Source organism: Astatotilapia calliptera, chromosome 16 (assembly GCF_964374335.1).
Source record: "Astatotilapia calliptera chromosome 16, fAstCal68.1, whole genome shotgun sequence".
Lineage (NCBI taxonomy): Eukaryota > Metazoa > Chordata > Actinopteri > Cichliformes > Cichlidae > Astatotilapia > Astatotilapia calliptera.
The window spans coordinates 27,750,226-27,764,060 of record NC_137437.1 but is presented as its reverse complement, the minus strand read 5'-3'; the positions used below and the strand labels follow the sequence as shown (position 1 = coordinate 27,764,060).

Here is a 13,835-nt window from a genome sequence, read left to right as displayed (position 1 = left end):
CGGCTGTATACTTATCCCTTGGAAGAAGGAGGATTTAAGAAACCAGCAATTCACCAAATAGGAAAAAACAAACGTGTATGTTAAAAAAACAACAACAACAACAAAAACCATGGAAAAACAAACAAAAAATATATTTAAAAGAAAGATATTTAATGCCACGAAACAAATTTCACATTAGCACAAAAAAATGTAACCGCAGCTATAAACACACTAGAGGCCACTGAATTAAACAAAATAAATAAATAAATCACAGCTAACCAGAAAAAATATAAGAAAAATAAGGCACCGGGAATGCAAAAGAGTGAACACTGTATCAAGAACATAAAATAAAATAAATAAAATAAAATTTTCCCTTTACATGCTTAATTACAAAAGTACTGAATAAAATACTGAGCAGGGAACATAAAACCAACTATAAATGTTGCCTGTAGTCACGTCACTGTACACATCCACAGAAGCATGCTGGCCGGCATGATTTGTGTGTAATATTTTAAAAAATGGGAGGAAACTGAAAGCGGCTTGGCTAGTTGGGGAATCTGATCATGCAGGTCACCTGACTGGCCGTGGGGGTCGGCTGTGGAGAGAGCGCTGGTTGAACGGGAGTGACGTCGGGAGGCTGCGAGGGAAACGAAAGGTGGGCAACATCCGGACCAAAGGGTTAGTGGTGCAAACACACAGACAGAAGCCATTTTTACTCTGCTGGGCTGAGCTTCATGCAACACTGGTTTCAGCACCTCCTCCTGGGCTCAATGGGCTCCCAGGCAGTCCTGAAAACGACAGTTCCTCTCAAGTCCACTTGAAGCCAAAAGTGAATTAATTGCTATCATATTAAAATGTCCAACTTTAAAAAAAGAAAAAACAAAACAAAACAATGTTACAATTATTACATGGAGACCAAACCAGTTCTTTGTTTATCTGTAAACATGTTGATTTCTGCTGTAAAGTTGGACATTTTAATGTTGGTGTCTAAGTCTATATGGGAGTCTATGTGGACACGTGCGCTGCTGGAGCCTCTAGTGGACATTAGATGAACTGCTTTTTGTTTGATTGACTGATTTTTCACCCTGAGGCTGCATCTTGGCAGAGCTTAATGGATTGGGAGCAGTGTCAAAAATATTTGGCTAGTAAACAACGCTACTCTTGTTCTTACAATAGTGATTTTGTCCTTTCTGAGTTTAATGTGATAAAAATGTCCAAAATGAACGACACATTTTATTCAGTAATACCTGAAACTAGTGACTGAGACTGAAACTCATCAGGGAAGTGTTTATTTTCTCATAGACAACAATATGCAATCAGACTTGCAGGTTTAAGCCACTCTGGCAACATAATGTTACCCTTTCTAGCCAAACTGAAACATAAATCTGCCTTTTTGCATTATCCAACCATTCTGCATATTACACTTTTAAGTGTTATGATTTGACATAAAACTGAAGAAAACCTGCTTTAGCTCCATTTCTTGCTCTTAACCTGTGCAAACACAGATCGTTCAGATCAGTTCAGCAGAGTAAAAACAGGTCACGTGTACAGGATAACAGGAGGTGTTGCCCGTCATAATAACAAAGAATTTTTTAACATTAAACGTCGGTGAAAACATGTAGCCTTTTTCCCAGCACACATTTAGATTTTTCAAATTAAGAAAAACACTTATGTTTCTAATACTTGAAAAAAATGGAATCAACCGATATTCATTCACTTATTTTTTTCTACCGTGATAAATCAAAATATTAGCTGTGAAAAGGCACCAAAATGAATAACTGAACTGTGTCTGCTGGCAGAGCAACATAAAGCAAAAAATTCTTTAACAGAGAACAGAAAAAGATGCTGTTACTCTCACAGTTTAGAGTTTTTGGGTTTGGGTCCAAAGAAATTTAGAGAGATTTTCCTGGCAGAGAATGGTGTGATGACAGTAAGCGGGACCAGTCTGCATACGGTAGAGGCAAAGGCATTTCTCACCATTTAATTGGCAAACATGTCTATGATGTTTGAATAAATCCAAATCCAGTTTACTGGAACTAGTGAGATTGGGTATCAAGTCCATAGAGGCCTCTACATTTGACCACTACCTGCTCCACAAAACACTGGACCCCTCCTCCTGCAGGTGGTGGACCCACAGGAGAGCCAATCCATGCATCTCCCTTTGTGTTTATCAAGAAAACACTCTGAATCTGAGGTGAGTGGTTTGCCCACTTATGCAAGTGTTCAAACATCTCCAGGTCTTTTTCACATGTTAGGGAAGACAGATTGACAGCTGGATTGATGAAACATCTGCGAGGATGTGGATGCTGTGTCCGGCTGTTGTGTTGAAGAGACAGCTGAGCATGAAGGTGAAGCTGGTCAAGCTATGTTCATACCCTAATCTGTGACCGTGAATTAGGGGTAATAACTCAGTGAATAAGATCATGCATACAAGTGTTGAGAATGAGCTTCATATGGTGGCTGAGCCCTCTGTGCACCATTTTACCACCATCTGGTGAATGCCTCTTTACAACAAACTTGACGTCACGCCTCTTGATTTCTGTAATCCTACGCATTGTGCCACTGCAGCTGGGTTGAAGACACGAGTCTACGAACATGTTAGTGTTCATGACTGTTTTAATGATGTATCACTACAGAAGTTCAGAGATCAAGTTTGAAAAAATGAAGTTTGTGGAAAAAACTGATTGTTCAGGAGAATAATGCAGCAACGACCTGTGCCGTAACAGCAAGGATAAATACATGTGGCTGTGTGGTTACGTCACTGGTTGCGTGCAATGTGACCAATGTAGTGGGTGTACTGGTGGCCTTAAGAATAGGATGACAAGGTCAGTCATTCTGGAGAAGCTCAGAGTAGATCTGCTGCTCCTGGAAAGAAGACCCAGGATGTGCTAGAGAGATATGTCTTTAGTTTGGATTAGGAAAATCTTGCTGTCCTTATCCAGGAAGAACTGGAGGAGGGTCTAGACAACGATTGGTTACTGCTTCTCCGAGAAATAATTTTTACTACTTTGTTTATGCTTAGATTTCAAAAATTCTGCAGAGAGCCCTTCATCTGCACATGATTTCACTTACAACTATTTCAATTACAGGAATCCCTCTTAGGGATAGGGATAGCTCAGTAGGTAGAGTGGTGGCCCCATGATCGGAAGGTCGGGGGTTCGATTCCCCTGAACAGCTACCCTGAGGTACCCCTGAGCAAGGTACCGTCCCTACACACTGCTCCCCGGGCGCCCAATGGCTGCCCACTGCTTCACTGAGTGAATGGGTTAAATGCAGAGAGGGATTTTCCCCACGGGGACCAATAAAGTACACTTTCTTCTTAAAAAAAGCCCAGCACAGAAACACTGAGGTAAATCTCTTATATAGGAAAACAATTAAATTAAGAAGAGGAAAAACAGAGCAGACACAGTTCATGCACAGAGGAAGGCATGCAGAGATTTCAGATGCTACAGAGAACACAGAGACCAGACAGAAGACTGGAGCAGGAAGCTCGTTTAAGCATCAGGTACATTTTGTTCAGTTGGTAAGCTCACTAGGAGAGAGTCCAGACAGCCGTGAGCTCGGAGATACTCACCCAGAGGAGTGAAGCCCCGAGCGGGGCTGGTGTCACGGCTGCTCTCACGACTGGTGTCGCGACTGCAACCTTGACTCATGCTGGGACGGGGTATGCGGCTCCGGGCTAGCGTGCGGTAGGGGAGAGCAGCAGGAAGAAGAGGTTTACCACACAGGCTGGCTGTTAGGACAACAAGTTAGGTGGGAGTGTCAGTGTGCATCCATAGGAGAAAAGGTGGGAATGAGGCTCGGAGAGAGGAAGACAGAGAGAGAAGAATACTGGAAGCATGAAGCCTCGGATGAGGGTCCTGGAGCATGTAATAGCCAACAATATAAACTGTTTTAAGTGGTTGAACAATAAGTGAGTAACTCTGGTTTTCCATGAAGAGATTACAACAATGTGTATGGTCATTGGAGACAGGAGATTTCTGCGCAGCCCATGTTTATGAGTTTTGGCAGAACAGTGTAAAGGATAGCACAGAAAATCAACTGATTCATAAACCAATCAATAGAGTCAAACTCCTGACCTCTGTCATTGAGTCGGCTAATACAGAGAGACTACGAGAGATTAAAAAAAAAAGCAGATACAGAAGGAAAATGGTGAGAGTAAAGAAAATGACAAACAGCAGTAGGGGTGAGTGAGAGTCAGTCATACAGCACATGGCCAGGAAAGATTAGATCCAAACACGAGCTCAGGCTTCAAACTGTTAACTTGTGAGAAACAGATCAAAACAGCAGGATTTGTAAAGAAGAAAAAATACAAATGAGCAAGTGAAGAAAATAAAGACCTCTTTCCCATCTCAAATCAAATCTATAAACAAACACAAAGAAACACTTGACAAGAAACCAAATTTATCAGAAAAACCAAACAGTTTTTGACTTATAGTCTTTCATCAGGTAACAAGCAACCGATCGAGGGTTGAAGAGCTTCATGAAAAAAAGACCAATAAGAGTTTGGACCTGTAAGTCTGAAAAGTCATGACTGTGCCTGGCCCTACAGCAGGGCAGCCAGAGAGGAGAGGTGTGGTGCACAGGAATTCTTAAGGTACTGGACCACGAAATCAATAAAAATAAAACAGCAAGATCATTAAAGATCATCTTCTTGGGAACGTCCACAATACTAACAGCATCTCTGCTATCTTTAGATTTCTGTTCTGAACACTTGCACTGCTCAGTCAAGAACTGACGTTTTAAAGTGACCTAAACTTCACAGAGAACATGTTTCTGGTGATGAGCGCTGTGTCTGCGGGTAGGACTGATCAGATTTTAGATTTTTATTCTGGATTTTCATCCACAGTCTCCAGACCAAAAGACAGCAGGTGAAATGTGAGACCAGGAGCATGCTTGCATCCCCAAATATTCTTTGGGTTGAATTTGTCTCCCAAGGTCAGACTGTAAACTTTAACTAACGTCTGAGAAGGAATATTCAGAGGAAACCATCGGACCTGGATTAAAAACAGAACTTGTACAGAGTTATCTAAAAAAAAACACCCCCCCAAAAAAAGTGCAGAAGTCCAGAAGTGCACGTGGCTGCCAACATAACTGAGAAACAGATTTCTTTGGGTTTGTTTTGTAGTGGTGCTCTCAGTTTTGGTTTCCATCTTTCTTTTACAGAGGAGGTCGTTTGTTAACACCACCAAGTAATCTGCACACAGGCTGCAGCATCTTTTGTAATTTTTCTCAAAAGTTTAACAAATACAAGTTCAAACCAAACAATTTCAATAAAAAACAAAAAAAAATTTTTTTGGCCCTGTTGTGAGATATCGTAGGTCAGAATATACCTGTGAGGAGTGATTATTTAAGGGCGGGAATCATATCGCAATTTACTGTATTACTGATTTATGATCTGCGTAATAAACTCGCTCATGGAAATGTACAGCACACAAAACAAACAGGACTTAATGTTTTTATCAGAAAGATAGGAAAGTCCAGTTTCAGCTATCTGTACATGTGTTCCTGTGACACATGGTGATCAGCACACCTGAGGGGTCAATGCCGTGCAGCCAGTCAAAGGAACACTGTGTGAGATCTGGGCCAGCTTCTTGTTTTTCTTCTGCACAGTTATGTCATATTAATAGTGACACTAAATAAGCAATTCATTCCCTGCACAATTACAATTCCTATTTATGCATCAAATATCAGAAAACTGCAGAAACAAGTCAGGACTCAAGTGTGTTTAATGGAATAAATACAGACTGCTGCTGGCTTCAGGAGCCATTTCAAAAATCATCACTTGTAAGAATTCAATTAATAAGAATCTTTATATTCAGGGTTTTATAAACAAGCCGCGCATCATTAACACGTTTTTCAGGCATTAGTTCCAGTTTCAACGTGCCTGTGACTGAACATCTACCCTTAAATCTCTCCTTAAGACTTTTTTTAAACATATTTTTCATATGTTTTTATTTCTCCTCTACCACTTTCTTCCTCACTTATATTTTTTATTTATTTTATTCATACTTACAGGTCATATTATTCTGATTGTTCTATGTTTTGATGGAAGCTTTATGCCTCATTTTAAATAGCTGTTTATCCTTATTGTATCGTTATTACTGATGGTGAGCTCTTTTATTGAATTCTATATAGAACTCTGCCTCGGCATTTTAAAAATGCTAACTAAATGAATAGTATAACAGTAATTAATTATTATTATTTACTGAAACGTGGATTCCCTCAGTTTGCAATGCCTGGTGGAGACGTGCATCAGTATGTCTCAGTGCACAGACTCCCCGTTGTTTATGTCCACTGTCACTTTTTCATACAGCATTCTCTCTAATGTGTAGATTCTCTTATTTGTTTATTCTACTTTTATCATAACTGGGGTCTAATTTACATTTTTACTGTTATTTATGCAGGTTTGTTAATTTTTGCTGTGCTTTTTATTGCATTGCTATCACATTTGACTTTTAATTGTTCTAAATGCCATCATAATTGATGTTTTATATTCCATATTTTTGTACACTTTTACTGTTTGCCTTAACTAGAAGGCACTTTCTGTGAACTTTTCCTGTTTCTGAAGGTGCTTTAAGTTTAATTCTATGTTATTGTCGTATACAGATAGTAAATGCAGTGAGTGTGCCGCTCCAGAGTCAGGTCCTTACCAAGGCCTAATCGGCTGGGGCTGGTTTCCCGGCTGCAGCCCTGGCTGCGAGGGATCCTGCTGCGCTTGTCTGCCGGAGTGGTGGAGGCTGATGCCGTGGCTCGAGGGATCCGTCCGTAGCTGCTGTGACTGAGTAGCTTACCCGGAGAGCTGGAGCGACTACCGGCTGTTAGGACAAAAAAATAAAAAATTAAAAAGGACAAACAGGAAAAAAGTGGCTGAGATAGTCCTGTAAGGACACTGCAGCCCATAAATCTGACAGATTATGATGTGTTCTTCTATTTTAGGCACAAACCCATCCCATCTTTAAAGGTGAATCACAGTGACAACACAGAGCTTCAAAGACAGGTAAATTACAGTCGTAAACCATCAAGTGACCGAGCTGTGGTAGCCACTAAAACGGCCAAGTGGGACCATCAGATTTTAGACTTTCTTTCTTTGCTTTTATTTTATTCTTGTAATGGATCTGTCTGTCTGTCCCACCCATTCACTGTTTTGTTTGTTACATGACAGGCCATCTAAAACAGGGACGCTAAACTCCACGGTTATGTGGCCCACCAGTTTTACATGGTGGCATCAACATTGAAAATCTGTGGGCCAGACCAGTGAAACTCTCCTCTCTGAGATATCTTAATATATGCTTTTTGTGACATTTTTGTTTGGTGGTGCGATGTGACTTTTCTAATGTAAAATATATGCTGTGGCTCCAAAACGTGGGGAAACACTGCTGTAGATAATGCTTAGTAAATGTGCACAATTACAGAAATATCAGGCTGTTAGTTTGTTACTACCACATGTCTGGGTTTTTTTTGTTTTTTAGATGTGAAAGATTTCACAGATTTTCTAGAGAAACACTAAAAATATCTGAAAATGAAAAGCCTAACTATAAAATAATTACCAACAAATTAATGAATTTAAAAAAATTCACACAGCTTTCCTCACAGAAACCATGTAGGAAGGAAACATGTGGCACACAGAAACATGTAACTTGGTCACTTGAAGGTTAAACAATCAAAAACAAAATCTACAGCTTGGACATGTGGGGTGAAGGAAGGAGGACACTTGTTCAAAGTAAATGGGAACAGACAATGCCTTCCACAGTGGAAAAATAACCCCAACAAAACCTCACAAAATTACTAATAGCTGGAAAGTGTGAGAAACATGCAGATACTGTAGGGTGACACAACGAGACTACGTGCAAAGCTTTAGAGTGGACTTCATTTATAGAACTGCGTTGAATCACTGCTGTCGTTGGCGATGTCACCGTTTGCATTCGTATTTGAAATGTCATAGTTTGAATAAACTGCAGCAGTTTAATGTCTGCGACATAGAGGAGATGACACAAGTATGATCGTTTTCTGATCATTCACTGGAGAAAAGTGCATTGTGGGTAATGCTTATTTACCAAAATTTACCAATTTAACCTATCAAATTTACTGTCTTGCAGCTGTTTCTTAGATTTATAATGTATCACTTATTAATGCAATTTGCACTACTCTCTTGCACCAGATGAGTCTTACTTTTCTTCACCTAACTTCAATTTAAATTTGTTTTTGTTTTTTAAATCACTGTTGTATATATACCATTTTTGCATTGTCTCTTAAAGTATAAGGCCTTTAATATGCAATTAACTATGTTGTTTATTAATGTTGTATAGACTGTAGTATTTTATTCGTTATCTGGCTAATGCTGTAACACAATCATTTTCCTTGTGGGATCAATAAAGTCTATCTATCCAACCAACCATCCATCCAGTCGCTAAAATTAAATTGGTGCAGTTTTAGACTATGATGGGCAAAGACGGTGGTTGACTGATGTTACTGACTAAACAGTGAGGATACAATGAAGATTTAACGCAATGCTATAAGTCAGGTATGAAAGGTGAGGCATCTGTCTTGTGATTGGTTGAAGCTGAGGCCTTACCACTGATGGGATTGGCTGATCTTGATCCTGGGTGATGGAAGCGATAGGCAGGACAGGGTGGAGATCGAGATCAGTCAGAATGAGACAGAAGGGGTTATGTTCATTGATTTGTTCCCAGCATGCACTCTGGGTGGCTGTGGACATGTTAGCTGTGAGCTCACAGATCTAAGCAACGTACAAAGATAACACAACACACATAAAAGCAACAAAGCGTGCATGTATGGAGGCACACATAAACAAAAACACAAGACTGCACAGAAGAAACACATGTCGAGGGGATGTTAAAGCAGCACACAACAATGAACGTTCAGCGCAGGCTTTGCAGCTTTGTAAAGCCGGATGTGCAAAAGCTGGTTAAACAGCTTCATGCTCACATTTCACTCTAACATCGCTATTTAAGCACGTGCATGAGGTGTCTATACATACGCTGGGACTGTGAGACCACTTTGGCCCGACTTCGCCCCCTGCTGTCCACCACTGAAGAAGAGCTGGCTCCGCCAACGCTGCCCGAGCTCTGTCTCCTTGTGCGAACGCGACCTGGATGAAAAGAAAAAGGGAGAAAGAGCAAGAGGGGGGGTAGAAGGTTTAATAGATGGGAGTGACTGCGGTTCAACCCAGCCCTGGACAGAGACGCTGGAGAAGAAGAAGTCTGAGGAAACAGAATGAAGCAGACCTGGATGAGGAGACAGAGCTGCTCTGAAAACATGAAGGGGAAACAGACACACCTGGCTTTGTTAGTGTTCACAAATAGTTCTCAGTGTTTCTTGTGACCCGCCAGACAGGAAAGGCATTCCTGAATCTGTAACTCGTGCTATTCAGAAAAGGACTTTTTAAAGACCATACATTGAGATAATTCCAATGTTTCATTAAAAATTAACTTAAAAAGTAATTTTTTTAAGGTAAACTCTGTGTTCATATGTAAAGAAGGGAAATAAGAAAGATCTCTAAGTTCCCTCTCCCACCCAATCAGTAGATAGTCATCGTCCATGAGCCTCATTCTGCTGAATGTCTACCTGCTGTCTTAGTGTTGCCCCGTGGTTCTCATAGGAAATCAATGGATTATTGGGTTTATTTCTATAATATTGTAGGGTATCTATGTTGCTTTGATTTTTGCTCTGAAAAAGGGTGTCTTGGGTTTGGAAATGACGTGTTCAGCAGTTTAGTGCATGGCCGCATGTCACTGGAGTGTATTGTGGTGATCGTCAAAGGTTATTTGCTTTGCCTGTTTAGTAATTCCTTGCATTACTTTTCAGTTCTAGAGTTTGGATTCAAAACAATTCTGTGTAATTACAATAAGCTTCCTTCATTCATGGTAAGAAGTGCTGTCACTGTCATCTGTCCATGCAGGCCAACCGAGCTACAAAGCAGCTTTGACAGAGTATGGTAATCAATAACTGGTGTTTTAATTTAATGTGCGTGTTGTATTTTCTCAAGTTTCTAGAGTCCATTGAACATGGATTCTCTTCTATGGTTGTTTATGGTCTCGGTCTTTGATTTCAAGTCTTAATGAATCAAACCTGATGTTCATTTTGGAAATTATTGTCCCATTAGAGTCAAAAAGGACCTTAAAGTATGAGATGTTTTAAGGCAGGACTACCTTGTGATTGACATGTTCCTCTTGTCCCAGCATGGAGTGTCTCAGTCAGATCCACCCCTTGACCAAAACACTAAGCTAGGCTCAAGGCTGAAAATCCCTACCTGACATGAAGTCTCGGATTAACTTATGCAAGCAAAGCTAACCACTTCCTTTTTACCCTAACAGAAACCACAAGAAATATCTTCAGACTTTTTGACCGAGACTTAAAGATAAACAAACACTGAACATCTTTCAGAGCTGCTCTGTGGCTGAAGAAGATTGTATAACTGTAAAGAGTACTCTGATATTTTAAACATGTACACCTTGTTACATCACATATTCTACACAATAATTAAAATGCATTCTGCACTTTTAGACAACATCATAAACCTTCATAATTCCAACCAAGAAGAACTGATAAACTGGAGGCAAAAAGGTTACAATCAGTTCGGCTTTAATTATCATAACCTTCTCAGGTCTAAGTCCTCAGCAATGATAAGTAACCCTAACTGCCACCTTTGGATTTTCCCACATGCTCTCTACGGTCTTGGGAATTGGGGACAAAACAAACATTCAAACTTATATGCAACAAAAATTATTTGCATTGCTGAAAGCTAAAAGGGTAACTGAAAATCCATCCTGCAGGGCATTTGTGGAAGAAAAGCTAAAATATCTTTCTATCCTAACATTTTATTTTCTGCAGATGTTTTTGCTTTTGATACAAATGTATTTCTGCGATAAAGGTTTTCATCCTCTCACCTCTACAGCCCTGTTATAAAGTGCGAGGTGCAATAAAAGTGAAGACAGCGGCAACCGCCCAGTCTGCAGGTTCACTGAACGATTGTACGATAAGTTATGGGCAAAAGCCAACTCAGCAAGAACATCTAAAGTGTGCTCTTATGCAACACGTCAAGAATAGCACTTGAAAACTGGCGACAATGATAACAGGGATTATACAACATGCTAAAAATAAATCCCCTTGAGGCGTATAGGAAGTGATTAGACTGTGTGCGTTATCTCTTCATATATTCATCGAGACTTACAGCAGATCATAAAAAACCTTATCTGATCGGCCATTCAAACTCATCTACACTAATGACACCACTCAGGTTTTCTGTGGAAAATCACAGAGTGGATTGGATTTTTCTGACTGTTCCTTCCTCTCACAGTTTGCATTTCTTGATCCATGGAAGAAGGCTGAGCTTCTTTATTACACAGTTTCAGGCATTGTACTAGACCGCTGCTGGTACAGTGAGCATCAGTGCACGTCCACCTGCGGCTGCAGGCTCAGTAACAGAACTTCACTCGCTCTCCTACCTGCAGAGCGAGGGCTGCAGAGGCTGACTGCAGCTCTCATTACGTCTCACACTTGGCACGACATTACAGAGCAGCCGTTGTTTACAGCCACGTTTTGGTTTTTATCATTACAGCTCTGACACAATTTAAATGGGTGTAACACTGACTGACTAGCTGAAGCTACTGCCTGTTGATAATGCGTTTCCTTAACTCGAAAACTAGGTCCGCTAGTATTAGAATTAAACTGCAGTTCCCTTTAATGACACCTTTTTAAAAAACGTGCCTGCTTAAACTGTATTAAGGCTTAATGTTTGCATTATTAGGGGTGTGCCTGATTTTTTTAAATGGAAGTGTCTGACTAAAACAAGACATATGAAAATTCTAGGACTTTATCTGGATATTATTGAGCACCAGTTTGTGTCTGTGTTACACTTGTATACAGTCTGCAGATGCGTCTTGATAAAGTTACCTGAAAAGTTCAAGCGTGATCAGATGTGTGCCTTCTGTCTTATTCCCATTACTGTGGACGTTTGTCCTTGGTCTGTCTTTCAGTTTACTGCCTGAAGGTTGCTTTTACTTCCCTCCTTTTCCTTCCATCCTTTCATTCGATGTGTTTTTTTCCTGTGATCTATTTTTTGAAGTCATCAGAATCTAAGTTAGTTTTTAGTTTGTGTCTTTTTTCATTAGCGTTAAACAACACGAGGACACTTCAAAGAGACCCCAAACCTATGAGTGGCACTGGAGGTAGCAACACCGTGACAGGAAATCAAACTGTGGACCCATTTAGTGCATGCCACCCTGCAGCACACCATGAGAACCTTTTCTGTAGAGTATGATACAGTAACAGTGGATTCAACTGCTGTTCAAATTAGACAGCTGATGGATACATTTGGGTCATTCCATAAAAAAAGAAAATCAACCACATCAGAAAAGACCTGAAGCCTCAAAATCAACAGATTTTTTTTTGTACATTAACTTCAGTATATTGAGTGAAGCCTTCATACTATGACTATTTTCTCAGTTACTGACCCTCAAAGCGCATTTTTGATTCCTCATAACTTCACAAATATAAGATTTTCCACATGAGTAAGCTCCAACTTTACTTATGTACTCTGATGGTCTGTAACGCTGAGAATATTCAAAGTATGGAGGTAAAATTTAGCGTGGTGAAGTTATTGTAGAAAAATGTGAGGGAGTCAGGTGGTAGCCGCTGATTGATTTTTCATGCAGTGACCCGTTTGTTAGGGTTACAGTCAGAAGGAGGAAATCCATGCAGACAGTCCATGCAGAGGTCCACAAAACTAGAAAGACTACTTAGAAGGGATAAAGAGAGGAAAAGAGAGCACAGACGAAGAGGAAATGTAAACATTGTGACATCTGACAAAAGAGAAACACTCATACACACAGTTCTTACCATCACTTTTACCAGGAGTGCCATCTATGGGGCATTTAAGAAAGGCGGTGCAGCAAAGAGTGGGAGGAGAGGCACAGAGGAAGTCATTAGTAGCAATTGAAGCAGCAACAGGCATGAGTGGGTGAGCAAGGGGCCTCATCGTAATTAGTTAGGGTCATTATGGAGCCATAGGGACTCATTGGAGGAGAACAAAGCAGGGAGAGAAGTTTGTGCATGGGGAAAAGATTACACAAAATATCTCATCTATTGGGAGGGAGTGGCTTAAACTTCTCGCATTAGCTTAAACAGGCGGCCATCACAGCAGGGGGCCACTCAGCCTCAACCAATCAATTTGTGTAAAGTGTCAGTGGAGGACTTAAACAGTTCCTGTTGACAGAACAGTCTAATGGCAACATCAGCAGTTATTAATATTCCCGGGCAGCTCCATAAAAGCCACTGATTACAGGAGAAATGCTTCAATAGCTCAAGATGACAGGAGACTAATCTGTTTATTTGGGACTTTTGCTAAACTGCTGCTTTAGTAGTTCTTACTGTAACATGGAAGAGGCTCAGTTTGCCCCTCAGCTACTTGAGCTGCTCTTCTAAACATCATGGCGCCCAGGAAATGCGACTAGTGTCATATTCACCCAACGGCGGGTGGAAATTATGGGGTCAGAGGGGTCACCTTCTTCTAGGGAAAACAGTGTTCTCCTCATTTAACCCTTCTAACTGTAAAATAGAGATGAACTGATTGATCACCCTCAGAAAAACCTATAGCCTTGCTGCTCATCTGTCCAGAAATCTAAGTACCGGTCAGGGGAATGGCATTAACTGTACATTAAATTTAAAAATGACTGTAGTTCAGGATTTTTTATAAAATATCTAGTGGTTTTTCAATGTGTAATTATAGAGTCAGAGTGAGTGATACGAGGCAGATCATTTTTATTAGTACAAGAAATCTATGTTCAAAGACAGAGGCTTCTGAAATGTGGTGAAGCTCTGTAACACATGACAAA

At 40.4% G+C, this 13,835-nt stretch overlaps 1 protein-coding gene across 1 annotated transcript in view; it reads right to left on the bottom strand.

Moving 5' to 3' along the window:
* clasp1a (cytoplasmic linker associated protein 1a) overlaps positions 1-13,835 on the bottom strand; it is a 116,937-nt gene that overhangs the window by 23,736 nt on the left and 79,366 nt on the right. The window contains exons 20-25 of the mRNA XM_080290991.1: positions 12,841-12,864; positions 8,981-9,091; positions 8,555-8,581; positions 6,633-6,797; positions 3,554-3,712; positions 554-616 (exon numbers count right to left, since the gene is read on the bottom strand). Of these exons, the coding sequence (XP_080147117.1) occupies positions 554-616; positions 3,554-3,712; positions 6,633-6,797; positions 8,555-8,581; positions 8,981-9,091; positions 12,841-12,864 (549 nt within the window). The remainder of the gene's footprint in view (positions 1-553; positions 617-3,553; positions 3,713-6,632; positions 6,798-8,554; positions 8,582-8,980; positions 9,092-12,840; positions 12,865-13,835) is intronic.